This window comes from Dipodomys merriami, unplaced genomic scaffold (assembly GCF_024711535.1).
Source record: "Dipodomys merriami isolate MVZ:Mamm:240054 unplaced genomic scaffold, mDipMer1.0.p SCAF_49, whole genome shotgun sequence".
Taxonomy (NCBI): Eukaryota; Metazoa; Chordata; class Mammalia; order Rodentia; family Heteromyidae; genus Dipodomys; species Dipodomys merriami.
In genome coordinates, this window is record NW_027206057.1 from 9,842,937 (window position 1) to 9,868,594 (window position 25,658).

General features: G+C 40.0%; 1 protein-coding gene and 1 long non-coding RNA gene across 2 annotated transcripts in view; one reads left to right on the forward strand and one right to left on the reverse strand.

Annotated features, from left to right (window-relative positions):
- LOC138809301 (aldehyde oxidase 4-like) overlaps window positions 1-25,658 on the forward strand; it is a 58,808-nt gene that overhangs the window by 17,304 nt on the left and 15,846 nt on the right. The window contains exons 8-25 of the mRNA XM_069995852.1: window positions 60-140; window positions 1,304-1,448; window positions 1,683-1,775; window positions 4,332-4,483; window positions 5,996-6,089; window positions 7,020-7,129; window positions 8,910-9,094; window positions 10,776-10,938; window positions 12,858-12,950; window positions 13,612-13,781; window positions 14,309-14,423; window positions 14,977-15,099; window positions 18,044-18,140; window positions 21,689-21,813; window positions 23,480-23,613; window positions 24,744-24,831; window positions 25,098-25,184; window positions 25,384-25,575. Of these exons, the coding sequence (XP_069851953.1) occupies window positions 60-140; window positions 1,304-1,448; window positions 1,683-1,775; window positions 4,332-4,483; window positions 5,996-6,089; window positions 7,020-7,129; window positions 8,910-9,094; window positions 10,776-10,938; window positions 12,858-12,950; window positions 13,612-13,781; window positions 14,309-14,423; window positions 14,977-15,099; window positions 18,044-18,140; window positions 21,689-21,813; window positions 23,480-23,613; window positions 24,744-24,831; window positions 25,098-25,184; window positions 25,384-25,575 (2,247 nt within the window). The remainder of the gene's footprint in view (window positions 1-59; window positions 141-1,303; window positions 1,449-1,682; window positions 1,776-4,331; window positions 4,484-5,995; window positions 6,090-7,019; window positions 7,130-8,909; window positions 9,095-10,775; window positions 10,939-12,857; window positions 12,951-13,611; window positions 13,782-14,308; window positions 14,424-14,976; window positions 15,100-18,043; window positions 18,141-21,688; window positions 21,814-23,479; window positions 23,614-24,743; window positions 24,832-25,097; window positions 25,185-25,383; window positions 25,576-25,658) is intronic.
- LOC138809302 (uncharacterized) lies at window positions 10,454-23,531 on the reverse strand. The gene is made up of 4 exons (XR_011366782.1): window positions 23,447-23,531; window positions 14,526-14,588; window positions 10,773-11,124; window positions 10,454-10,536 (listed from the first exon to the last, which is right to left on the reverse strand). It is a non-coding gene; the product is annotated as an uncharacterized lncRNA (long non-coding RNA).

The window sequence follows — 25,658 nt, forward strand, 5'->3', positions numbered from 1 at the left end:
CCTATATTTCTCTCCATAACTCTGAGGTCCCTTTTTCTGTTTTGTTTTGTTTTGTTGAGATATGTACCAAACTGTATAATGAAGATGAATTCCAGCCCTTGGATCCATCCCAGGAGCCAATATTCCCTCCTGAACTGAGAGTAAGACCCTTGACTTTGGTTGTTTCATAACATGACGTGGTAGTCCACTTCTTGTAGCATGCTATGGCATTAAAAATTGGAAGAGTGTCCACTGAAATAATTGACCCATGTCTAGTGATTTTCCCCTCTACTAGAGATAACTGAAGCTTGGAAGAGTAGTGATGAACACATAGTTCAGAAACACTTTTAGTTAAATCCCATCAGTTGAAGATTATGAGTTAGAATGTAGATGATTCACCCAAGGTCACACAGCTACCCAAGGTCATACTTGTAAAACCAGCAAAGCAGGAATCAAATGATACTTATAATCATGGAATCCAATGTTCTTACAGTTATCCTCTAGGTCAACACAATAGGAAGAAAGAGGTAGAAAAATATACACTATTTCATTATCATATCTCAGAGAGATCAGGCGAGGAGAGAGATGATTCTGCTGGTGTCTCAGAAGCTCTCAGTCCTCTGGGCCCCTCTGAGTATGAGAACTGAGCATTTTGATTATGACTAGTGTTTTAAAACTATGTATAAGCTGAGTGCCAGGGCTCACACCTGGGATCTGAATATCATGGTTCAAAGCCACCCCTAGCAGGAAAGTCCATGAGACTCATCTCCAATTAACCACCAAAAAGCCAGAAATGGAGCTGTGGCTCAAATGGTAGCAAGTATCCTTGGAACAGAAAAACTCAAGGACAGTTCCCAGATCCTGAGTTCAAGTCCCAGGACTGGCACCAAAAATTTATATAAAAACAGACTTATATTGATAGATATAGACACATATAGCATTGTAAAACAACAACAACAACTCCATTTACACTCTACTTGTCGAATGATTTAATAGATGTTTTGCAGCAAGTTATGCCTATAAGCAATTTTTGTTCTAATCCCCACAGATGGGTGTCCTTTGATTCACTACATGGTATAACTATAAACAAGAAGCCTGGCATTTTAATTCCAGACTAAGAAACTTCTATTGCACCACAAGGCTTCTTCACACTCCAAATTCACAAACACAAAGAGACTTTATGCTAGTTTCTATACAACCCACTCTTTCCTGGCCCCTAAAAGTGATTCTCCTCAAAAAGCTACAATGACTAGTAGACCACTCAGACACTCATGGTTTGTTCAAAAGCCTTTCTTGAAATCACATTGGCTCAATTTCTCTACAGAGAATGGCAGAAGACCCAAATAAAAGAAGACTGACATTCCAAGGTGAAAGGACTACCTGGATTACCCCTGTGACCTTGGATGACCTTCTAGAGCTGACAGCCAGTTTCCCCAAAGCTCCACTCATCATGGGGAACACTACAGTGGGTAGGTGGTCATTACACATGTTATATTCATTTAGATTAGGGAATCTAAACATCTGTGTCTCTCCTTAGACTCTTCATTTTTATTAACATTTATGGTCTTTTAGAAGGCTTTGTAGTTTTCTTTTGCAAATGACTTACATAACTTATCATTTTCGCTCTGGCTTATCAGTGAATGACTTCTATTTTATCTATTGTCTTCTTTTTCTAATCACCTGATGTGGTTTTCCCCCTTAAGGACCCAGCATTAAATTTGAAGATGAATTCCATCCAGTTCTTATATCTCCACTTGGGCTTCCAGAGCTATATTTTGTAAACTCCACAGATGATGGTAAGTATCTTCTTTTTTCCAATAGCACATGACCATTGGCTGTTGGGGACCATTAGTAATCAATGAGGTACATTGGGAGATTTTTGCACTTCATGTATCTGATCTCATTTATTCATTTGAAGTGATTGACTAGTCACCTACTATGGTGAAAATGCTCACTGAGCATTTTCAAACTGATTCATTCAGCTATATCTTGGAGCTGTGCTACCACTGACACTGATATTATCAGAGAGCCATAATAGCATAATATGCCATGTCACACAGCCAGATACATAAAGAATGACCAAATTTTAAAAGGCAGTTGCTGACCAATAAGAAAGGGTCTTGACTGACACATTTTAACTTCTTTTTTTTTTTGGGGGGGGGGAAGGGGTTCTGTCGTGGGGCTTGAACTCTAGGCCTGGCCACTGTCCCTGAGCTCTTTATCTCAAAGCGAGCGCTCTGCTACTTGAGCCACAGTGTTACTTCTGATTTTCTGGTGGTTAATTGGAAATAAGAGTCTCACAGACTTTCCTGCCTGGGCTGGCTTTGAACCATGATCCTGAGATCTCAGCCTCCTGAGTCGCTAGGATTACAGGAGTGAGCTACCAGCACCTGGCACATTTTAACTTCTTAATTCACAAATTTTCTCAAGTCTCACCCCATGTCAACACATACAGACACCCAGACATACAAAAGAAAAAAAGATAAATCTTGGTCACAAGATTTGAAAAGCAACTAAGAACAACCATCTTTCCTTATTTTTATACTCTTTTCACAATTTACCTTCCTGACAAGTTGAATTTTACAACCACCTTGGGTTCAAGCGGAGCATGGAGCCTTAGCACTTCCATTATCCTACAGAAGATGCTGAACCACAGGGCCTAAGTAACCTCCCAGCCTCCCACAGCTAATGTGAGGCTAAGACAGGGATTCACCTTTAGTCCCCTTAGTGCATACAGCATACTGAATAATGTTTTATGAAAACATGTCCTCCTAACCTCTTTTATATCAAGAATATGAATACATAGTAGGTTATAGGATATATATATATATATATATATATATATATATATATAATACACACACACACATATATATATATATATATGGGTTCTCCAATGAATAAACAGAAATCAAGTGGATATTCGTAGCCCCTTTGACCTACCCATCTTGACACTTTTGTTTTTTGCCTGGTGGAAGGTCTATGTGAATAGACTCACAGGAAAAGACAGGGTGAAGGAAGTCAGCTAGGTTGAAGGGAGGATTAAAGGAAGTGTAGGAGGATTTAGTTAGGATATAGTGGGGATAAAAGAATGGGGGGCTATAGAACCAGAACAATGTTGCTCAACCTTTTCTTCATTGTCACTCCTCTAAAGAACAATAAACACTGTTTCTCTAATCATCCCTCCATGAAATTATAATACCACAGGTAGACTGTGTATTTTTATGTACAGTATGTGTATTGGTGCTTTATACACAAAATAACTTGTTTATTTTTCCATTTTCTTGGGAAAAATTTTACCGTTGCTGAAAGTATATGACATCACTGATCAAATCCAGCCCTGTGAGCATACCTGCAAATAAAACTGACCCAGAGAAGGGGCTGCTATCTATATTTTAAAATATGTTATTGTTATTATTAAAATGTTATACAGAGAGGGGACCATTTCATATGTCAGGTATGAACACATTTCTTCCTTTGGACAATGTCACTTTCTCCCAATTGGTGTCTATATTTTTGACAAAAGAGAAATAGGAAGAGATGAAGATGTTTAGGGATCAATCCTCACCTCATCTATTTTAATCTTGGAAAAAATATTACAAGGCCAGGCATAGTGACACATGCTTGCAAACTGGAGGCCAACTTGGGCTACATAGCAAAGCCGGGTCTCAAGAGACAAAAAAAATCTTCCAAGATTATCAATTATTTAATTGACGACTCAGTAAGGGGAACTCAGTAAAGTACCAAATTTCAGATATCTCCAATTGTAGTGTGCCCAAATCTCTGACATGCATGGTGAGGGGGAAAAAAAGATTTAGTTCTTCATATTCAAAACTTGTGTTTGTTTTTGTCACTGTGACAAAATACTTGGGAGAAAGAATTTTAAAGGTGGGGAAGTTTGGGCTGGGTTTCGGGGCTTCCGTCCATAGTGGTGGGGAAGATGTGGCAGAGCACAACAGTTCATATCATGGCAGCAAGGAAGGAGAGGAGAGAAAGAACAAGGAGGGAAGAGAGAGGGAAGAAGCCATAGAAAGGCAAGCATATGTCTGTACTAGCTAGCTTTTTCCTTTCTCTCTTTTTCTCCCATCCAGGCCCCTGATCTACAGTAAGTTCCACCCACCCACATTCCCCTTAGATAATTGGCTCTGGAAATCTGATCACAGACACATTCATCTCCTACACACTTCTCAATCCAATCAAGTTTACAATCAAGATTAACTGCACAGAAGTAAATATTGGGTTATTGTCATTCTAAGTAAATATAGTAAGAGAAGATACATTTTAAAAGATTATTTCACGCAGCCTTATCTTGTTAACGTTCACTTAAACTTACATTCCATTCTTACTGTCAGGGGTGACAATAGGAGCAGGATATAGCTTGGCCCAACTGAATGACACCTTACATTTCATTATTTCGGAGCAACCAAAGGAGAAGACCAAGACTCATCATGCTCTCCTGAAACACCTGAGGACTCTTGCAGGAGCCCAGATTAGGAATATGGCTGTGAGTTCCCCAAGCCGTGGCTATGGACGGTCCTTCAGTTCTCTTCATTTAACAAATAACATTCTGAAGAGGAGTCTTAAGTTAATGCTGAAAAAGTCTCTGCACTATGAGTGTGTGTATGTATGTGTGTCTGTTGAAAGTGACAGGTGTGACATTGCATGTGTACGTGTGTCCAAAGTGCCTTAACAAGACTATCATATGAGAAACAAAAGATTCCCAAATTGGAATCCATCATGTGTGAATTTTGTGATCCTAGAGAAGTCACTTCATCTCTTCAAAGCATTGCTTCTTGATTTTGGAAATTAAAGACTAACCAACCAGTGGACAGTCTCTAGGAACCAATCCAACTCTAAGGGTCTTATGGGTGGCACAATTAACAAGAGCCCTTGCTTCCTGAATACTTCTCACAGCTTGGTTTCCTCTTAGACCCTTACACCAGAGTCAGTTACTAAGCATATTTCCTACACGTGCATTCTTGGAGTCCACCAGCTATTTAGTTGTCTAGCTTATTGAGGTTTCCTCACTACTTACCCATTCCATACAAGATGGATTTGCTATGGTTCCCCTGGCAATACATTTCTCCTTGATTGTCTCTGGCAGGTCTGCCAATCCTCACAGGTGTTCTCACTTTGTGAATCTTAAGACAATTTTCTGGTGGATCACAATTGTAATCCTAGCCTCTCAGGAGACTGAGATCTGAGGATTGCACTTCAAAGCCAGCCTGGGCAGAAAAGTGCCCATGAGACTCTTATCTCCAATTTTTTTAAAAAAACTGAAAGTGGCACTGTAGCTCAAGTATTAGAGTGCTAACCTTCAGTACAAAGAGGCTCAGGAAGAGCACCCAGAGGCCCTGAGTTCAAGCCCCACAACTGACCAAAAAAAAAAGGAGAAAAGTTAAGATGATTTCCTGAATGACATACTCTTCTCAGTATCACCTGGCCCCATAAATCCTCCAAAAATCCCTTGTTTGAGTCTATGTAAAGCATGGAGGTATATGGCCACAGAGAAGCATCTGATTTCACTCCAGCACTGCACCATTCAAATGCACATGCCCTGGATCCCAGTTCTTTTGAGTTTCCTCTGGTTCAGGCTTACCACCTTCCCAGGAGGCTGGGAAATCTTCCTCACATTTGACTAGACTCTTTCTCTTGCCCTAATCTGCTGTACCAGCCCCCAAATTCTTGTTCATTTCCCTTACTGTCTAGCCTCATAATAAATATGTTTACCAAAAACAAATGCTTCCACACAAATACAAATGCCTATTACCCTCAGTCCCCAAAAAAATCATTAATCCTCCTTGTTGCATGTGGAAGAGAAATATTTCCTCCAGCTATAAACTGAGATAGGGTTAAGATTGGGAATCCAGCATACGTCTATTTAGCTGTCTCCTCACAAAGTCTACCAGATCTATCTGTAAAATAAAAAAGAGAATGAAAAACTTATATAAGTATCTTTATATATAGTTTCTTGTCAAATAAATAAATGCAGCTTTTTAATGTCATTTTCTTTTAGACTTTAGGAGGACATGTGGTGAGTCGGCCTAATTTTTCTGACCTAAATCCCATTTTAGCAGCAGGAAATGCAATCATCAATCTGGTATCTAAAGGTAAGAGACCAAGTTCTAGGCATTCTATCTCACACATACCACTATCAGTTATGTGAGACTTCTGCTGTAAATTATGAACTAGGACCCACAAGTATCTACCTTAGTGTTGTAAGCTATAATTGCATCATCCTAGAGCTATGGAAGAAACTGATCAACCATCCTGCTCTCCAGATGTTCTACAATATTGATCTAGATGTTCTACAATATTGTTCTACAATATTGACCCATGTATATTCAGTCCAAATTGCACTTGAAAACAATTAATGAGAGGTCTCTCTGTGATTTGACTTTATGGTATAGCTGGGCACCAGTGGCTCACATCTGTAATCCTTGGTACCCAGGAGGCTGAGATCTGAGAATCACAGTTCCAAGCCAACCCAGGCAGAAAAATCCATGAAACTCTTACTTCAATTAGCTACCAAAAAAAAAAAAAAAGCCAAAATGGAACTGTGGCTCAAGTGGTGGAGTGCTAACCTAGAGCAAAAAAAAAAAGCTCAAGATAGTACCTAAGCCCTGAGTTCAAGCCCCAAGACAGGCACAAGCAAAAATGTTATGGTATATTTATTCCACAGTTTCCTAAAGATGGCAATTTTTCAGACAGAATTTCTTACAACTAAATCAAATTTGTGGGACATTGCAGAAGGCTGTTTCCAGGAACTTTATTCATCTTTAAGCCTCAATTTATAAGTCACATATAATCAACTATGAAAACCTGATGAGACTTTTCAGCTAATCTGGCCCTACCCTGTCATTCTGCAGAGTATGACCCCAAAGCTCCGGGGACTTGCCTCATGTGACCCACGCTGGGAGCTGGCACCCTGCCCTCTCTCCTGGCTCCCAGCCTATATACCCTCTCCCCACCTGATACATGGGGCACTTGTACCATGTTCTGTGGTTTGGTAAGCCTGTCCTAATCTATTTCCTCTGCAGAAGGAGAACGGCAGATTCCTTTAAATGGCCCTTTCCTTGAGAGATCACCTGAGGCCAACCTGAGACCAGGCGAGGTGGTTTTGTCCATTTTTATTCCTCACTCTTCTCAGGTGAGATTCCCAGACCCACCTCCCAGCCAAGGAAGTCACACATAGCCTTTGAGAAGAAATGTCCCCACTCTATTCCTAAGTAATTGCTTCAGGTACCACTCCGGGCTACTCCCAAGGAGGGACAAATCCCCAGACAACCATTTGATTTGCTTTCATATCAGGATAATTCCAAAGTCAACTAATATTTATTAACCAAGTAATTGAAACAAGATTATTTATATCCTAGGCACTGGTGGCTCACACTTATATTCCTAGCTACTCAGAAAGCTAAGATCAAGAGGATCAAGTTTCAAAGTTTTCTGGGGAAAAAAAGTCCTCAAAATTCCATCATTAATTCACCAGCAAAAAGCCAGGCTAGAGGCATGGCTCAATGGAACACCAGCTATGAGCAAATAAGCCAAGCAAACAAGTCAGTATGAGCAAGCAAGTATGAGGCCAAGGTTAAATCTGATACTAGGGGAAAAAATATTTCTGTATTTACCATCTACCTACCACTGTAGCTCACGATGCAGTGTTACATCGGGAATACACAGAAAGCTAATGTATGTTACTAAAACTATTTTTAAAGGGTCATTAATGCCTGGTATCCTGTCCACCTAGCTCTCTAAATGTAACAGGAAGGGCTTGAAATAGGAAACAAAATTTAATCACCTAGAAGAAGAAATGGCTGGTTAAAGAACTGGAGTAGTTCTGGACTAGAAGGTCCATTGGTAGGCAAAACTCTGTCTTGGAGTGGTGAAAGGCATGTTGCAGCAGTGGGGTCCAGCATTGAAGGGGACAGCTTCTGAGTCTGTGGAGAGAACTGGGTGGCCTTCCAGGCAGGATGACTGCATGGTGTGACCAGAGAGCAGATGAGGGCAGCCGAAGCAGCCAGGCTGTCTCTCCCACCAAGCATAAGTGCAACCACTATGAGGAGTTTGTTTTGCCTTTTAGCACATGGCCACCATTTTAGGCTTCAAACAAATCCAAATCTAAGTGAAGGAGGTGCTATAAAAATATTGATCTTATAGACAAATAAAATATATTTATTAGGAAGGACTGATGGCCAATGTATCAATTCAGGCAGGAGATGGTAATAAACCTGACAGGAGCAGGAAAGTCTCCACTGAACAGTGCAGCAAATACGACTCATGTGTTTCAAATGCTTCTTATCATTAGTGTTTCCTCTATCAAAAATGGTCATCTCGGTAGGGCCTAGCTGGTTGGACTGACTCTCTGTCCCACCCCCACCATTATGTTGACCACAAGCCAGTATTCAAGGCGCTAGTGTTTGTTAACAAGATTCCACCTAGAACAGCAGACACAAGTATAGTAGTGATAGATCTTAAAAAGCACCTCATCCCCTACTCTTTCTTTCACCCCACTCAGCAATCTGATCCAACCCATGCTCTTATTTTTAAAGAAAATGAAGACTCAAACAGTTCAAGTCACGTATCTGAGGCCGTAGGTGGTGACTCCAAGCTGAAAGGCCATGAGTGTGAGGCTCGACTCCGGAACCAGACAGCTTGGGTTTGAACCCCAGCTCAGCCAGACTTTGTGTAAACCTTATGCGAGTTACTACTATGTTTTCTCACTGGAGACTTGGAAATGAGTAGAACTGCTGAGATTAAATTGAGAGTACATTGGACAATACTGCCCATTCAAACGACAGTCAATGGCTTATAATATCACTAAAATCATTGGCAGGATCTTTTTTTTATTAAAAGTATTCATCAGAGTTGCTGCTGTATGATAGCAGATAGCAGAGATAAACACTAAACATTCTGTTTCCCGTCTACAGTGGCACTTTGTGTCAGGGCTCCGGATGGCTCAGCGTCAGGAAAACGCGTTTGCCATAGTCAATGCTGGCATGAGCGTGAAGTTTGAAGATGGCACAAACATCATCAAAGACCTTCAAATGTTCTATGGAAATGTGGGCCCCACCGTTGTCTCTGCAAGTCACACCAGCAGGCGGCTCATTAAAAGGTATGTCATAGCAATCTGGGCCACAAAACAGACCCTTATGCTTTTTAATTCTTCCAGAAAATTATTCTTACATTTTTTCTAGTTTTTGGAAATATGTACATTCACTCTGGGTACTGGTAGCTCACGCCTGGAATCCTAGCTACTCAGGAGGCTGAAATCTGAGGATGACAGTTTGAAGCCAGCCAGGGCAGGAAAAATCAGTGAGACTCTTATCTCCAATTAACCACAAGAAAACCAGAAATAACACTGTGGTTCGAAGTAGTAGAGCGCTATCCTTGAGTTTGGAAAAGCTCAAGGACAGTGCCCAGGCCCTGAGTTGAAGCCCTAGGACCAACACACAAAAAAGAAAAGAAAAAAGAAACATGTATATATTATCCACAAAATTTAGGCACTGTAGATATATAAGTGTGTGTATGTGTACACACATACAACATATACATGCAACATATATGTGCATATATGTATATAGATATATACACACACGTGTGTGTATAGTATAAGCCCTCCAAAAGCCAACCCCTTCAAGATACAATGACTGATTTTTCATAGGCTTTCATAGTAAGATTATTGTGTAAGATTATCATGGCTTGAATAGATCTTACTTTTAAGTAATTATCTTGAAATGTAATTGAATGTCTCCCACATCGAGTCTTGTGAATGAAGAAATCTGAAATGTCCTTTTAATGAAGATAACATGGTCAAAAGGCGACAGAGCCTTCCTCCTGTCTCTCTTATTACCGGAAGCATTAGAGGAGTATATATTTTAAAAATTCTTTCAGCTGGAGATGCTATAATAATTCTACTTGCCCATCTCTGCTCATTATCTGGAACTTAGTGCAAGTTTTACCTCCAATGCTGAAATAAAACCAAGTTTTCCATAAAAGTTATGGAGAAACTTTCATTTGTGTAACATTTTACAACTATCTGCAATAACTTGGTCATTAGCCAAATTGGGGAGGGGGGGAGGAAGGAGGCACACATATTGTATTCAGATAAAGCAAGCAACCAAATAGTAAAAGTTCCACATTGCAGAAAGCTTTGATTTTTAGTACTTTTTTAATTGGATTGAGAGATTTGTTTGTTTTAAACCCAAGGTATTTGAGTTAAGTTCACATTCCTAACTCATTATATTACACACAATAATAAAAGTGCACTCAGTAAAGAACGTTTGGGAGCCACTATATCATATACTAAAGAAAGCGAATTAAATACATGAAGGTCTTTTGGTTAGACTTCAAAAGTGACTATGGTTGTAACCCATCTTTCTTTACCCCAATAGTTAGTATCTTAGTATACTTTCTGCTACTGTAACAAAATACCCAAGAGTGGATAATGTATAAGATAAGAAGCTTTATTTTGGCTCATGACTCTGGACATTGGAAACTCAGGCTCATGCTTTCAGCAAAGGCCTCTTTGGTGGCAGAGCATGGCTCTGTTTCAGCCTATGGAAAAAGTGGAAGGACAAACAGACATTTGCAGAAGACAGAGGACAAAAGGTGCCACCTTGTTCCTAAAAACCCTGCTCCAAGTAATCCAACCTTGGGGAATTGTAGTCAGTCTTTTTATAGATTTCACCACCTTTAAAGGCCTACCTCCCAACACTACTTGAATGGCAATAGCCTTTCTACTTGAGAGGACAGACTATCATATACAGTAAAATTCTCCCATTCTCCCCTACCAGGCAATGGGATGACCAAATGCTGAGTGATGCATGTCGATGGGTCCTGGAGGAGATTCAGATTCCACCCACAGCCAAAGGTGGCATGGTGGAGTTCCGGAGGACCCTCATCATCAGCTTACTCTTCAAATTCTACCTCCAAGTGCGTCAAGGACTGAATGAAATGGTAATGACTTTGCTGGGTGTCTGGTGCCTTGGCATTATGACCATGAGTCTGTACAGGATGAATGTTTCCAGCCTGGTTTGGATAATACATTGAGTGTACATGGGATAGAGTCTCAGCTTGGAGATTCCCAGCCTCCAGCAACTCCTTCTAGCCCTGTGGGGTTCTTTATTTCCCTCTTCTTCAGTCCTGGGAACAGAAGCAGAGAGTTTTGTATTTCCATTTGCCTTATAATTTGTGAGACAAACACTGGAATGCAATATAAGTTTGATCAAGCATAAGGGGGAAAAGCCATTAATATGTAAATTATATATTTTCCTATTTTAAACAATTTTCTTATCAAAATAGTAGTTTCATACTTAGAAAATGTGAATTGGGTCTCAAAGGAAGGGAATGGTCACTTGTAATCTCACCACTCATAACCAACCACTATTAATATTTCGGTATGCAGCCTTCTAAGCCTTTCCTTATAGACATGTTCATATGTGTTTATTATATTCATAACTGCTTAAGATTGTACACATCTGTCAATGCCCTTCAGACATAAAGGCCTCATGGCATATTTATGGAAAGATGTACCACCATTTAATAGATTCTTTATTTTTAAACATTTAAATTATTTCCAGTCTTCTGCTAACTATATTTTTCTTGTCTAGCCTAAAGGAAAATCTCTTCCACCAAGTGTTTCTTTAGAATATAGTCCATGCCTATGAGTTCCTTTGGTAAACTTAATCCATAAACTGAACCAAGTATAGCAGATAAAAGACTGTGCATGCATGTTTATTTAATGACTGAGAGCTTTGTTCTGTTATCTCAGCCAGACTTCTTCATTATTTTAGTAACATTATTTATTTTCATTGCTATTATTTTATTCAATTATATATTATCATATATCTCATTTTGTACTGTGTAGCACATTTGGAATATAAATATAGAATCAGATGTAACATATAATCCATTAACTATCTTTTTATTGTATGTGTTATAATATTATAATTGTCTTATGTAATATATATTCTATATTATATATTCTACTATTATAGAAGAATTCAAAACAGAAGCAAAAGTTTTAAATCAATTATAACCCAGTAATCATACTCTAATAAATATTAGCATTTTGAAATATATACTTATGTACTTTTTAATATTTATATAAATATATATTTCTTATAAAATGTAATCTTTATCATCTAGCTATATTCCATGTATGTGTGTATGGAAAATGTACATATAAATACACACACACACACACACACATATATATATGTATATATATATACACACACATACATATATTGGGAGGGTGGTGCTGTTGATTGAACTCAAGTCCTCGTGTTTGCCTGGCAAACACTACCACTTAAGCCATTCCCCAGTCCAAACTGAACTATATTTTTTCAGTGTTCATAAATATCCTTTTATAAAATAATTTTTATGATTGAAGAATTTTGCTTCTAAATGTATCATAATTTAACCATTTCCCTATGGTTAACTTTTTAGTTTAATTCTGTTTTATTCACTGTTATAAATGATCTGCAGTCAAATATACTTATTTCTTATACTTATAAATTATTACTACTCCCTCAGTTGTTTTCTTTGAGACATGTGCCCAGAAGATAGGCCTGGGTTGGAAAGCGTAGTCTCTGTTTAGAATGCACATACTTACATTCATCCAAAAACAGAGCTTGCTAAGGAGGGAAGGCTTCACGTCCTGGAAATATCTTTTTCATTTTCTGTGTATATAAATGGATGTCATCACTATGCTTCAAACAACTGCTATCTAGTCTAGGGAACTTAAAGCTCAAGGCCTTACCATCTTAAGAGAACAGATTGAAGACTAGATTGGATAACCCTATTTCTACATAATTTTCCAGGCTAGTAGCTCAGGTTGTAAAATTAAACATGACGTAATATCTTCTTTTCAGGATCCTTACAAATTCCCAGATATCCCAGAAAAGTTTGTGAGTGCTCTAGAAGATTTTCCCATAGAAACACCCAAAGGAATTCAGATGTTCCAGGTCAGTGGGTAGGGTTTTTGGTTTTTTAATCTCTTTGCATTAAGATATTTACATGTACGTGTCGCTTTCTTTTCATTAACTATGTACTACTAGTAAAAATAAAGTCTATTTAAAAAAAAAAACCAGTGTTACCTATTATAGACAATTCCCTTAGTTTATCTACTTTGCTTTTTAGTCAAGGCTACACAAAGAACTAGACCTCTGAATCTCCTTTCTCTACTTTTTTTAGTTGTATAGCCTAAATTTTTTCCTTTTCTTGGACAATGTCCTTCCTTTAAATCTGAATCAATTTCTCTGCCTTTGGGATTCATTGCTTGCTTCTAAGAGCTTCCCCAGGATCTAGTGTATTTCCACTGATTTCTATCAATTATGTAAAGAAAAATAAATGATTCTTTATTGTTATCTAACACATTAATATGTGTTTATATGTTCTAGTCCTCAGAGAGACTGCAATCCTTGAGGCAGAAACCACACCTTCTACTTTTTTCTTTTCCTAGGGTGAAATGCATTGAAACCATGATCTATCCTCTCCCTTAGTATTCAAGGGATACAAATATCCAATTACCTAAACTTAGTCTTGCCTTGCAAATAAGTTACATATAGCAGACCCAATTTTTAGCATGAGAACTTCTGGTGAAAAACTTCTTTTGTTCATTAACAGTGTGTGGATCCTCACCAATCCCCACAAGACCCGGTTGGACATCCAGTCATGCACCAGTCAGCCATTAAACACACCACAGGGGAAGCTGTGTTTGTTGATGACATTCCGCCCATCAACCAAGAACTCTTCCTTGCAGTGGTCACCAGCACCAAGGCTCATGCGAAGATCTTGTAAGGAACTAAGTGATATGCCTGTGTTACTAGATGCATTCTGATTGAGAGCTATTTACAATAGTTGACTCCCCTTCTGAAGGAGAATCATTTTGTAAACACACTTAAAAAGATTTTATTGCCTGGGCCCTGGCGGTTCACGCCTGTGATCCTAGCTACTCAGGCTACTGAGATCTGAGGATGAAGGCTCAAAGCCAACCTGAGCTGACAAATCTAAGAGATTCTTATCTCCAGTAAAACTCTGGAAGTAGAGGTATAAGTCGAGTGTTAGAGAAGCAACCTTGGAGAAAAAAGCCAAACAAGAGTGAGAACACAAGGTCCTGAGTTCAAGTCTTAGTACCAAAAAGAGTATGTCCAAGAGTTAGAACACCTGATAAATACCAATTTTTTAAATCAGAATAGACTATGTTTGGTTATGGAACCCATTGTCTTGATCTATGATTTGATTCTAGAGCCCATTTAAAGAAAATTGTGCAGAGGCCTTACCCCGATAACTTTAATGCTTGCCCCCATATTTTCCCTCCTAGATCAATTGATACTTCAGAAGCCATGTCACTTCCTGGTGTGGTTGATGTAATCATGGCAGAGGATGTCCCAGGGGATAATAACCAAAATGGGGAGATTTTATACGCACAGCATGAGGTATGGGATAAGTAGATGGCTTATTATTTCAATGCTTTGTTCAACCCAATTATTAGTTATGACCATGACATCCAGCTTCATGTTCAGACCACAGAAACTTACTAGAAGCCGATGACTCTGAGTGATTTTCCACTCCCCTTTGACATCATGGATCCCCTTGAGATTCTGATAAAAAAAAAAAAAAACCATTATAAGTTCTCTCAAGGAAGTCCTCCAAGTAGCTGAGAAATCCTGAGAATCAGTGCAAAGCATGAAACACTGAAAGAAAAGCAGAATACTAGGTGGACTGGATCATGGCTTGTGCCTGAGAAATGAGTACAAGCAGAGGCAGCAGAAGGCAGATCAGTAAAGTCAGATAACCAAGCTGTGTCTCGCTGATGTTTGTGTCCCTCGAGTCCCTACTTACACCCCTATCTTAACTCTATTTTCATACGTAGAAAATAGTATTCTCTGGAGCCACAAAAGCCCAGTAGGTTAAATTTAAGATGGAGTAGTCATAAATCCTTCTTGATGGTTCTATGGTTTATCTAATTGACATGTGGCTTCTCCACAGGTAATCTGCGTAGGTCAGATCATCTGCACTGTGGCTGCGGATACTTATGCACATGCGAAAGAGGCAGCCAAAAAAGTGAAGATTGCTTATCAAGACATAGAGCCGAAGATCATCACCATAGAGGTAGTCAGACCACTTCGCATTCACCAGGAATTGGATGGTGTGCATTGACAAAATTTAACCAGGAGGTCATGAAATTATACAAGTCAGGCTCCATCTTCACTTCCTCCAGTGTCACGCTTTGAGAGTAAAGTTTTCAGTAATCTATATATCATTGTCATGAAGTACACTGAGATCTTTACTACCGAATACCCTTCTTCTCACCAAAGCCTTTTCTGGGACTTGGGGGAATGAAGTATTCTGTGTCTATTTCCCTTGAGAGATCTTGCAAAGCCAGGCAAAAAAGATCACTAATCCCAGAGAAATGTCTTCATGACATCATATAAAAAATGAGTGGGGAAGCCTAGCGCACTGCCTGTAAAACTTATAAAAGTTGTATCAATTCAGGAGTGCATGGCTCACATCTGTAATCCTAGCTATTCAGGAGGCTGAGATCTAAGGATCACAGTTTGAAGCCAGACACGGCAGGAAAGTCCATGAGACTTATCTTCGATTAACCACCAGAACACCACAAATGGTGCTGTGGCTCAAAGTGGTAGAGTACTAGTCTTGAACAAAAAAGCTCAGGGACAGTCCCCAGGCCCTGAGTTCAAGCCCCACGATCAACAACAAAGAGAAAGTTGTAGCGTTTACTGTATTACAGACTATTGGGTCCTCTGTTTCCCCACTAACTCACTGTTTCCACTACACAAGCCCTCGAGACAGACTACTGGAAGGCTTAATATGACTGCCATTCAATAGCTTCTTAATAGCAGCGACAACTTTGTGCAAGTTTCTTACACTCCACACATATCATTTTCTGCATCTGTAAAGCAGGAACTTTGCCTATACCCAAAGGTCACTGTGAGGTTTTAATGAGACATTTTAAGTTAAATTCTTTAAACAGTACCTGAGACCAGGCATGCATTCAATAAATATTAACTATCATTTGTTTTGGAGGATATATGGTGTTTTGTTTTATATCCCAGTACGTACTGAAGTGTTATAGCCATAGTGCACCCTGAGTACTTGTAGAGATAGAGAGATACGTGAGTAGAAGTCAGCCTTGAGCATCCTCTTTGATTCTATCTTTCCCAGCAGTTGCCAAGTTCAACTCTTTCCTGATATCCTTTAAATTCCCTTAAATCTCCTTTCCATTCTCACTTTCACTCTACCTTTGTTTTCAGAATAACCATTTAAGGTGACTTTTGTCAGCCTGGCACAATCATGCGTATAATCCCAGCTACCCAGAAGGAGGAGAGCAAAAGAGTTGAAGTTTGAGGCCATCTCAGAACAAAAAAAAAATTGTGAGGTCTTCATCTCATCCAATATAAAAAACTGAATGTGGCACAGTGTACCTGTCATCCTAACTATGCAAGAAGTATAAATAGGAGTATCACAGTCCAGGCTAGCTCCAACATAAATTCTAGGACCTATTTGAAAACTATCTAAAGCAAAAGAGCTGCAAGGGTGGTTTATGTGGTAACGGGCCAGTCCAGAAAGTGCAAAGCCCTAAGTTTAAACTCCAGTACTGTCCCCCAATAACAGAAAGGAAAAAAGTACCTTTTGTTCCTTTCAGCCCATCTACCCACCACCTTAACATATAAGTTCAAGCTTCTCAAGCCATCTTTCCTATTCATCAATGTCCTCTTAGAGAAGGCCCAAATTTGATATAGAAAAAAGTCTTCCACAGATCAACCACACCTTTCCAAACTCATTTTCTATCTACTGTTTCTTTTCTTTCTTTTTTTTTTTTTTTTTTTTGTCAGTTGAGGGGCTTGAACTCTGGGCCTGGGCAATGTCCCTCAGTTCTTCAGCTCAAGGCAAGTGCTCTACCACTTGAGCCACAGCACCACTTCCAGTTTTCTGAGTGGTTTATTAGAGATAAGAGTCGCACAGACTTTCCTGCCCAGGCTGGCTCTGAACCATGATCCTCAGCCTCAGTCTCCTTTGTAGCTAGGATTACAGGCATGAGCCACCAGCGCCCGGCTTATCTACTGTTTCTTAATAGAAAACCTCCACTCCAGCTAGCCTGGCCTTGTCCTCATTTTATCTCTCACTGTGTTTACCCTCAAACTATTACTTTTGTCCTATTTTTTTTTTTTTTTTTGCCAGTCATGGTGCCTGAACTCTGGGCCTGGGCACTGTCCCTCAGCTCTTCAGCTCAAGGCTAGCACTCTACCACTTGAGCCACAGCACCAGTTCCAGCTTTTTCTGCTTATGTGGTGCTGAGGAATCGAACCCAGGGCCTCATGCATGCAAGGCAAGCACTCTACCACTGAGCCACCTTCCCAGCCCCTTGTCCTATTATTATTGTTGTTGTTATCTTTAAGTAGTTGTACAAAGGAGTTGCCATTTACCAGAGCAATTTATGGATACAATATTATATCCTGATTAATGTCATCCCTTTCAACATTCTCACCCATCCCTCCCCTACCCACCCCTTCACTCACTCTTCTTAATTTTAAGGTTATACATTGGATATGAATTTTCCCCCTCTTTATTCATCTGCCCTTTTCCGCTTGACCCCAAAACTATTATTTTATGATGTGCCCTTGGCTTGAAATGATTCAGGATCTGGTTAGGGTAGCCAATTCCTGGCCATTCCTTGGCATTCCAGGCCCCACCAAACTCCTCCTTCTTAACCTGTCTTTACTGTATCATACACATTCCTCACCTCACATGTCTCAGTAACAAAGCGCCTCAGATAATCACTCAGAAATCTAGAGGCAGGGCTCTGTGTGTTCTTATGTCTACCTCAGCCTTGAACAAAATGCCACCAGTGGCTGCCAGCAATGGCTGCAATCCACTTGAATCTGCCTTCTTCCCATTCTTTATATTGATTTAGGATGCGACTGACTTTGAGCTCAGATAGAACAGAAACGTGGGATTACAATAGAGGGACACATATCTTATTAGAATGAAAAAAAAAATAATGATTTGTTGTGGGTTTTTTCTTCCACTACAGCAAGCCCTAGAGCATAATTCCTTTCTATCTGTTGAGAGAAAAATTGAGCAAGGAGATGTAGAAGGTGCATTTAAACATGTGGATCAAATCGTTGAAGGTAAGAACAAGTCTTGAGCCAGAAAAAAAAAAAAAGGAAGCTTTCTCAAGCCAAAGGCTCTAAGGTTAGTCATCAAGCTTGAAAAAAAATGAGGTAAGGCAGTGCTTCTCTATCTCAATATGACTGCTAAATAGCAATTGAAAATGCACAATAAGTTTACAGCTTGATGCATCAGCCTATGTAAAATACAGCTGCCATAGAGGTATAGAACATTTCCAGCACTTAGAAATCCTTCTTGCATTCTCTAACTGTGCAAAGCAATGTTCTTACTTTTCTTATTGTGGATTGGTTTGACAAACTTGAACTCACGTAAGTGATTTCTCTAGTGGCTATTTCTTTTATTTAGCATTATGGATGGAAGATTCATCCATGTTCTTGCATAGATAAATAGTTCTTTTTATTGTTTGGTAATATTTCACGATACAAATATTCCATAATTTAGATATCCATTCTACTGTTGATAGACACTGAGTTGTTTTAATGATCCCTATTACTTCAGTGAAAATAACATATCTGTAAAGAAATATATCCAGAAGTTAATTGCCAAGTAATAACATATTTATAAGGTTAGCTTTAGTATTCAGTGCTACTATTTTGTGTGTGTATGTGCCAGTCCTGGGGCTTGAACTCAAGGCATGGGCACTGAGCCTGAGTATATTTTGCTCCACTTGAGCCACAGTTCTACTTCCAGCTTTTTAGTAGGTTTTATTGGAGATGATATTCTTTTTAAATTTTTTGTTATTGTAAAGGTGATATATAGAGGGGTTATAGTTACATAGGTCAGATAAAGAATACATTTCTTTTTCCCAGTTCTTCCCTCCCATCCCCACTCACAAGATGAATAGTTCATTTTCAAGTACATTGCTGTGTTGTTTGTTCCCCCTTTTTCCCTCCATTTCTGTGCCTCCCCTTACACTCTCAAAGACATATAAATGAACAAACAGAACAAAAAGAAAGGAAAACAAAAGCATCAAAAAAGAACAAACCACCTGTTTCCATTTCCAGGAATTCATTTTGATAAATATTATTTTGTCTGATCGGATGCATGTAGGCATTATGCCTTTCTGTTCCTCTCCTAAGAGTATCTTCCTTTCATCCCACTATATGTGAATGCCTAGAGACCTGTATAAGTTATTATGTCCCGATGTATTTTAGATGTAGCTTCCACATATGAGAGAAAGCATGCATCATTTGTGGAAATAAGATTCTTATAGACTTTCCTGTCTGGGCTAGCTTTGAACTGCAGTCCTCAGATCTCACTCTCCTGAGTAACTGGGATTGAGGTGTGAGACACTGTTACCCAGCTGTTCCATAATTTTTATAAGTAAAAGTTGATTATAATCAATAATACGATTATATAATATAGACATATAATGAATATTAGTGTAATTAATCATATAAATATTTAGCTGATCTATTTGTTGATTTATAGATTTTTTTAAACCCTAGCCTGGGCTTTGAAGCACAATGGTGTGTTCTCTGTTTATATTCTTATCCAAAGGGCGACATACTGACAAGATGCCATTTGAGATTTTGACCAATGTGGAAGTTCAGAATTTAGCACAGTGGGAAATCTGAAACACGAAGGAATCTTGGCAGCAATGACCACAGTCATTGTGGACATGAAGTGAAATCCAATAGCTAAGACTTAGGTGGCCTGTGTATGAAGCCCAGCTCTACAGGTTACTATGCGGATGACCTTGGGCCGCTTAGTTAACCTTTTCCATGTCTCATGAGATGTGGCATTAGGACAAAACAAACTAATTGTCCTTGAAGTGCTTAGCTTTAGAAAATACCTAGTAGTTTATAATCTTACCGAAGTGTAAAATAAGTAAATTGAATTTAAAATATGCTACTGTAGCATAATGCTTTTATTGAGAAAGCAAACTGAGGAAAAAGGGCCACCTTTCTTTCTGTATCTTTAAAGGATCTGTGTGCAGATGTCTCCCTCCCCTCTCTCACGTCAGGAAGAACAGAATAAGAGACAGTCAGAGATTCTTATCAGCCTGGTGATAGCACTGAAATGAAGCCGCATAACAAATCTTGCTAAAACAGATCTTACCTCCCATAAGTTTCCCCCATATATTTATCTTCCTGAATTTTACCACCTATCCAATGGGATCAAACCCATTTCATATACCTTGTCCCTTCTCTAAATAGTCTTTTGTTGAGATGCTGTATGTGCTTCAGCTCAGACCACCGCTTAGAGATTTTATGTCATTTCTGTGAGCGCTCACTCCAAAATGTATGAAATAAAAACCTTTCTCCTGTTTGAAAAAGAAAATCCTTCAGGAAATGGAAACAAGAGGTGTTTTATTTTCCTTTGCTGCTTTTGTTTCCTTTTCTTTTTGTCTTGTTTATTAGCTTATCTGTCTTTTGGAGGGACAAAGGGTGAACAAATTCAGCAGTGGTCTCACTAGACACTCGATAATGAACTATACAACTTGTGGGTGGGAATGGGAGGGAAAAACTAGGAGAGAGCGAGGGAAGGGTGACATTGTCCAAAAGAAATGTACTCATTACCTGACTTATGTAACTCTAACCCTTCTGTACATCACCTTTAATAATAACAATTAAATAGCTAACTAAATGAAGAAATGTTTAAGTAAGCTAAGCAAGTCCTAACTACTTAGGAAGCTTAGACTAGAAGATGGTATCTGAAAGCCAGCCCATGCATAAAAGACTCCAAGACTCCATCTCCAAGTAACCAGAAAAATACTGGGCTGGGGACATGGCTCAAGTGGCAGAGCACCAACTGTGAGCAAGTAAACTGAGCTAGAGTGAGACCCTGAGTTCAAGCCCTGATATCCACACAAAAATTAAATTAAATTCAAGTTTAAATTCACTCTGTACATTTGTGTAAATAGACTGAGATGGGGGCCTGAGTCACATTCTGTTGTCCCTATAAATAATTTTAAATAATTTTTGACTTGTAGCAAAACAATTGGTTTATTTTAATGGAATATGCGTCTTTCAGATGATGTGCAGGTAACCATGTGCAAGGAAAAATACTGTCTTTTAATAATTAAACCAAGGTCAAATGCCTCTTTTAGTGTATCCTACAAAATGATAAAAAGATACTGAACAAGGCCAGAAGAGTAGGCTGCTATTAAGGTCAAGATCAACCTCAGCTCGGCCGCTTTAAGCTGTTAGGCCTGTGAGCAAGTTACTTATTCCTTCTGTCTCATTCATTGTCAATATCTCCAAATTGAGGTAGACATGACAGTTCTCTACCCCATTTTACAGTTGTAGACACAACCTGGTCAGATTCACTAAGTGGAGGTGGCTGAGCCTGCACATGTAGCCAGATTATCTGTTCTCTCAAGTTCAGCAAAGCACAAGTCTACTCACTGTATAGAAAAGGAAACTGAGGCCAACACAAGACAGGGGGTGGGGAGGAGCCTGGCACAGCACACACAGGATTAGAAGAAAAATGTTATAAAGTCTGGTCCATAAACTAAAAGAACTCCCTCTTCACACACAAAGCGCCGCCGGAAGTCCCGCATTGGGACCTCAACTAAGCAGTTCCCTTTGTTTGTTCTTTCCAGGTGAGGTGCATGTAGAGGGACAGGAACATTTCTACATGGAAACACAAACTATCCTGGTTATCCCCAAAGCAGAAGACAAAGAAATGGTATTACACCTTGGGACTCAGTTTCCAACCCATGTGCAGGTAACCGGATGTTTGGGGAAATGAGATGATGGGTGATCATGTGTTAGATTTCTCCATTCCTGTGCCTTGAACTCCCTTCACACCTGACACTAGCTGAGGACCAGCATGGACAAAATGATTCAGTAATGAAAAGGCCTTTCCAAGTGACCTGGAAGTGTTGCTACTTTCTAAGACACAATACAAAGCTCATCTTTCTCTTATAACGATTGATAGCATAAAATTGAAAGCCTTTGGTTTCTCTTTGTGGTTCATTTGTATTGCTATTCTCTATGACTGTCCTTCTATATGGTGGTGTATGTATACAGCAATTGCATTTCAAAGACATCCTCAGCCCGGCTCAGTCATGGGGATTCTCTATTTGCTAGTGCTTCAGAGCTGAGGACATTGTTGCACCTAGGCCAGTGAAGGAAATCCACTCTCATTGGCCCTAGAAGGATGCCAAGCACGTGGGGGTTGTTTAATAATTATACCAAGGAGGGGCAATGTGACAGGCATCACTGAAGGGGAAAGCTTTACCCGAGCTTTAAGCAGACACCATGAGATGCTGAAGGGAAGCTACCAGCTGCCTTTCAGGACAAAATGCAAGGCTGAGGTGGCTGATTCAAAGCTGGGATACAGGGGAAGCCTTCACCTGCCCACATTCTGAAGTAGTCAGAGGAGGAGCGAAGAGAGCAGAACTGTTAGATTAAGCAGTTGTGTGGTTTCTTGCGAGTTACTGAGCATTGAAATAATTTTCTGCCAATTGAAGGAGCGATAAAGAAGACCTGTAAGGATCCTTTTGGCAGAGGGTTTGTAGATCTGGGCTCCAAAAGATAAGATATATGTGCCCAAGTCCCCATTGCTACCTGCCCCCAACATCTTCTGAGGTACAGTCAGCTCTGTGTAAGAGCAGGCATTTTCCAGGGGTTAGTGGAAGAAGCTTGGTACCCACAGGCTGCCATATGCCAGAACCTAGGACAGCATGGAAAACAATTCCACTAAAGGACTGAGTAGACATTTCTCCAAAGAAGAAATATAAATGACTAATAAAGCAAGTGATAAAATGTTCACTATCATCCATCACCCAGGAAATGCAACTCAAAACCAAGGTGAAGCTGGGTGCCAGTGGCTCACGCCTGCCATCCTAGCTACTTAGGAGGCTGAGATTTGAAGATCCAGCCTGAGCAGGAAAGTCGGAAAGAGAACTATCATAAACCAGAAGTAGAACTGTGGCTCAAGTGAAAGAATGCTAGTATTGAGCAATAAAGCTCAGGGACAGCGCCCAGGCTCTAAGTTCAAACCCAGAGACTGGCACACACACACACACAAAAATCAAATTTTAAAGAATAGTCACATATGCTACAACATGAATGACCCTTGAAAATATGCTAAGTGAACAGAGCCAGACACAAGGATAACATATTTTATCATTCCATCCATATGATTTGTCTGGAACAAGCAGATCTATAGAGACACGGGGTAGATTCAGGCTTGCTAAGTACTGAGAGGCTGAGAAGGGAGGGAAGCCTTTGCTTCATAAGTGCAAGGCTTCTTTAGGGGATGCTAAAAATGTTCTACAATTAGGTTTTAGATTATTGGTCTACTGAGTTTCTTTTCTGGGCAAGTGGGAAAGCAAGTCCAGCTAAGAGCTTACACTGACACAGCTTTGGTGACTTCCCTGTGTTAGGAATCCGTGTCTGCAGCACTGAAGGTCCCCAGGAGTAGAATCGCCTGCCACATGAAAAGAGCTGGAGGAGCATTTGGGGGAAAAGTGACAAAGCCCGCCCTGCTGGGAGCTGTCAGTGCCGTGGCTGCCCACAAGTAAGAGTCACAATGGCCACTGACATGTCAGTAGATTGAGCAGCACAGATGTCATGTGAGTGCCCGCAGCCCCGCAGCCCACCTTTCATCTCAGTCTTCCATCCAGCTCCAGTTGGCTGTGTGGAAGGAAGGCCAAAGCCTCAGCCTCTCCTAGACAGTGATACTATGTTTTTAAATAAACCAGGGGCCCTGATGCTGCCTGACTCTGATTCCCTTGCTTCCTCCTCACCCAGGAAGGACGTCTAGATGTTAGCGTGGTCATGACTGGTGAACTTCATAACTAAACTACCAAAGTGCACTAAGGAGCACTGAGGGCAAGCTTACCTTTGCCCAGACTACCTTTGCCCAGCTGTATACACCTGAGCTCATAGATACTTGCTAGCAATAGAAAAGGCTGCCCTATAGGCAGCTGTTTTGCAGAGGCTGAGAACATTTCATCAGAGAGGTCTGAATGAAAGGGGTTGAGCTCAGCAGAGTATTAGGTCTCAACCTTTTAGCCCTAAGTCCCTGTTCTGCTGGGTACTGGTAGCTCACGCCTATAATTCTAGCTACTCAGTAGTCTAAGCTCTGAAGATCACGGTTCAGACAGAAAGGTCCATGAGACTTTTAGCTCCAATTAACCACTAAAATTCCAGACATGACTCAAGTGGTAGAGCTTCAGTCTTGAGTGAAACAGCCAAATATGAGAGAAAAGCCATGAGTTCAAGCTACAGTACATGTGCACTTGCACACTCACACACACACACACACACACACACACACACACACACAAATACACATACAACAAGATTCCCTTTCTGATAACATGTTAACGCTCCATCTACTCTTCCAAAGTAAAATTCAAAGTAAGAGACCCGATTTCTACTGAAAAATGACCATGAAACTCCTTAATGCAATGTAACAGTAAATTAAAAAGGAAATTATAACCAAATAATGTATCATCGCAATATGTAAATATTCAGGCATGACTAAACTAGAAAATTCATTTTTTTAACTTTAATGTCATGCAGCTTTCCAAAGGTAAGGCATGAAAGCCACTAAGCCAAATGACTTCAGGCCCCCTTCTCCCAGCTCCATATTTGGACAATGTTATGAAGTATGTAGCATCCTAACAGAATTGTTTCCCATAGAACTGGCCGCCCAATCCGCTTCATCCTAGAACGTGGTGATGACATGCTGATAACCGCTGGCCGCCACCCACTCCTGGGAAAATACAAAGTGAGTACTGCAAGCTAGAAGTTTAGCAAAGACAGCTGCTAAATGTCACACCTCTTCAATGGAGTGTTTGGATGCTGCCTAAAACCAGGCAGAGTCTTCTGTTGGGCACTGTCCTCAGCGCTTCTCTATTGACTATCACATCCAGTCATATTCTTATGCTAAGTATTGGTTCACAACCATAATCAGATGTGTGTGTGTGTGCACTGCACAGCCGACTACGCAGAACAACCGTTGAGAGCATTGTCTTCCCTGTGATCACTTGGCAGATCGGGTTCATGAACAATGGAGAGATCAAAGCTGCTGATGTCGAGTACTACATCAATGGTGGATGCACTCCCGATGAATCAGACTTGGTAAATGAGAAATACGTATTTTGCGGGCCTTACCCAGAGAGCTGTGCACCATCCTTTTACAAATTTGGTCATACACTTTTATGAATTTTATCATATAGGTTAAAGAAGTTCTGTGAAGGGTTTGGGCTATATTTCAGCTATATTCAGTTTTGAATATCAGATGGAGGTGAAGTTTTGTTTCATTTTTGCTTTAATTCAGGTGATGCAGTTTATTGTGCTGAAATCTGAAAATTCCTACAGTATTCCTAATTTCCGCTGCCGAGGTAGGCCTTGCAAAACCAATTTGCCATCCAACACAGCCTTTCGAGGATTTGGCTTCCCTCAGGCAACGGTGATGGTAGAAGCTTATATAACTGCTGTGGCAGCACGGTGCAACTTACCCCCGGAAGAGGTAAACAGTCAGAATGCCCGGATGATCATCTGTTCACATAGCTTCAGCTCCTAACAGAGTGTTATATCAGCTTCCCTGTGGTT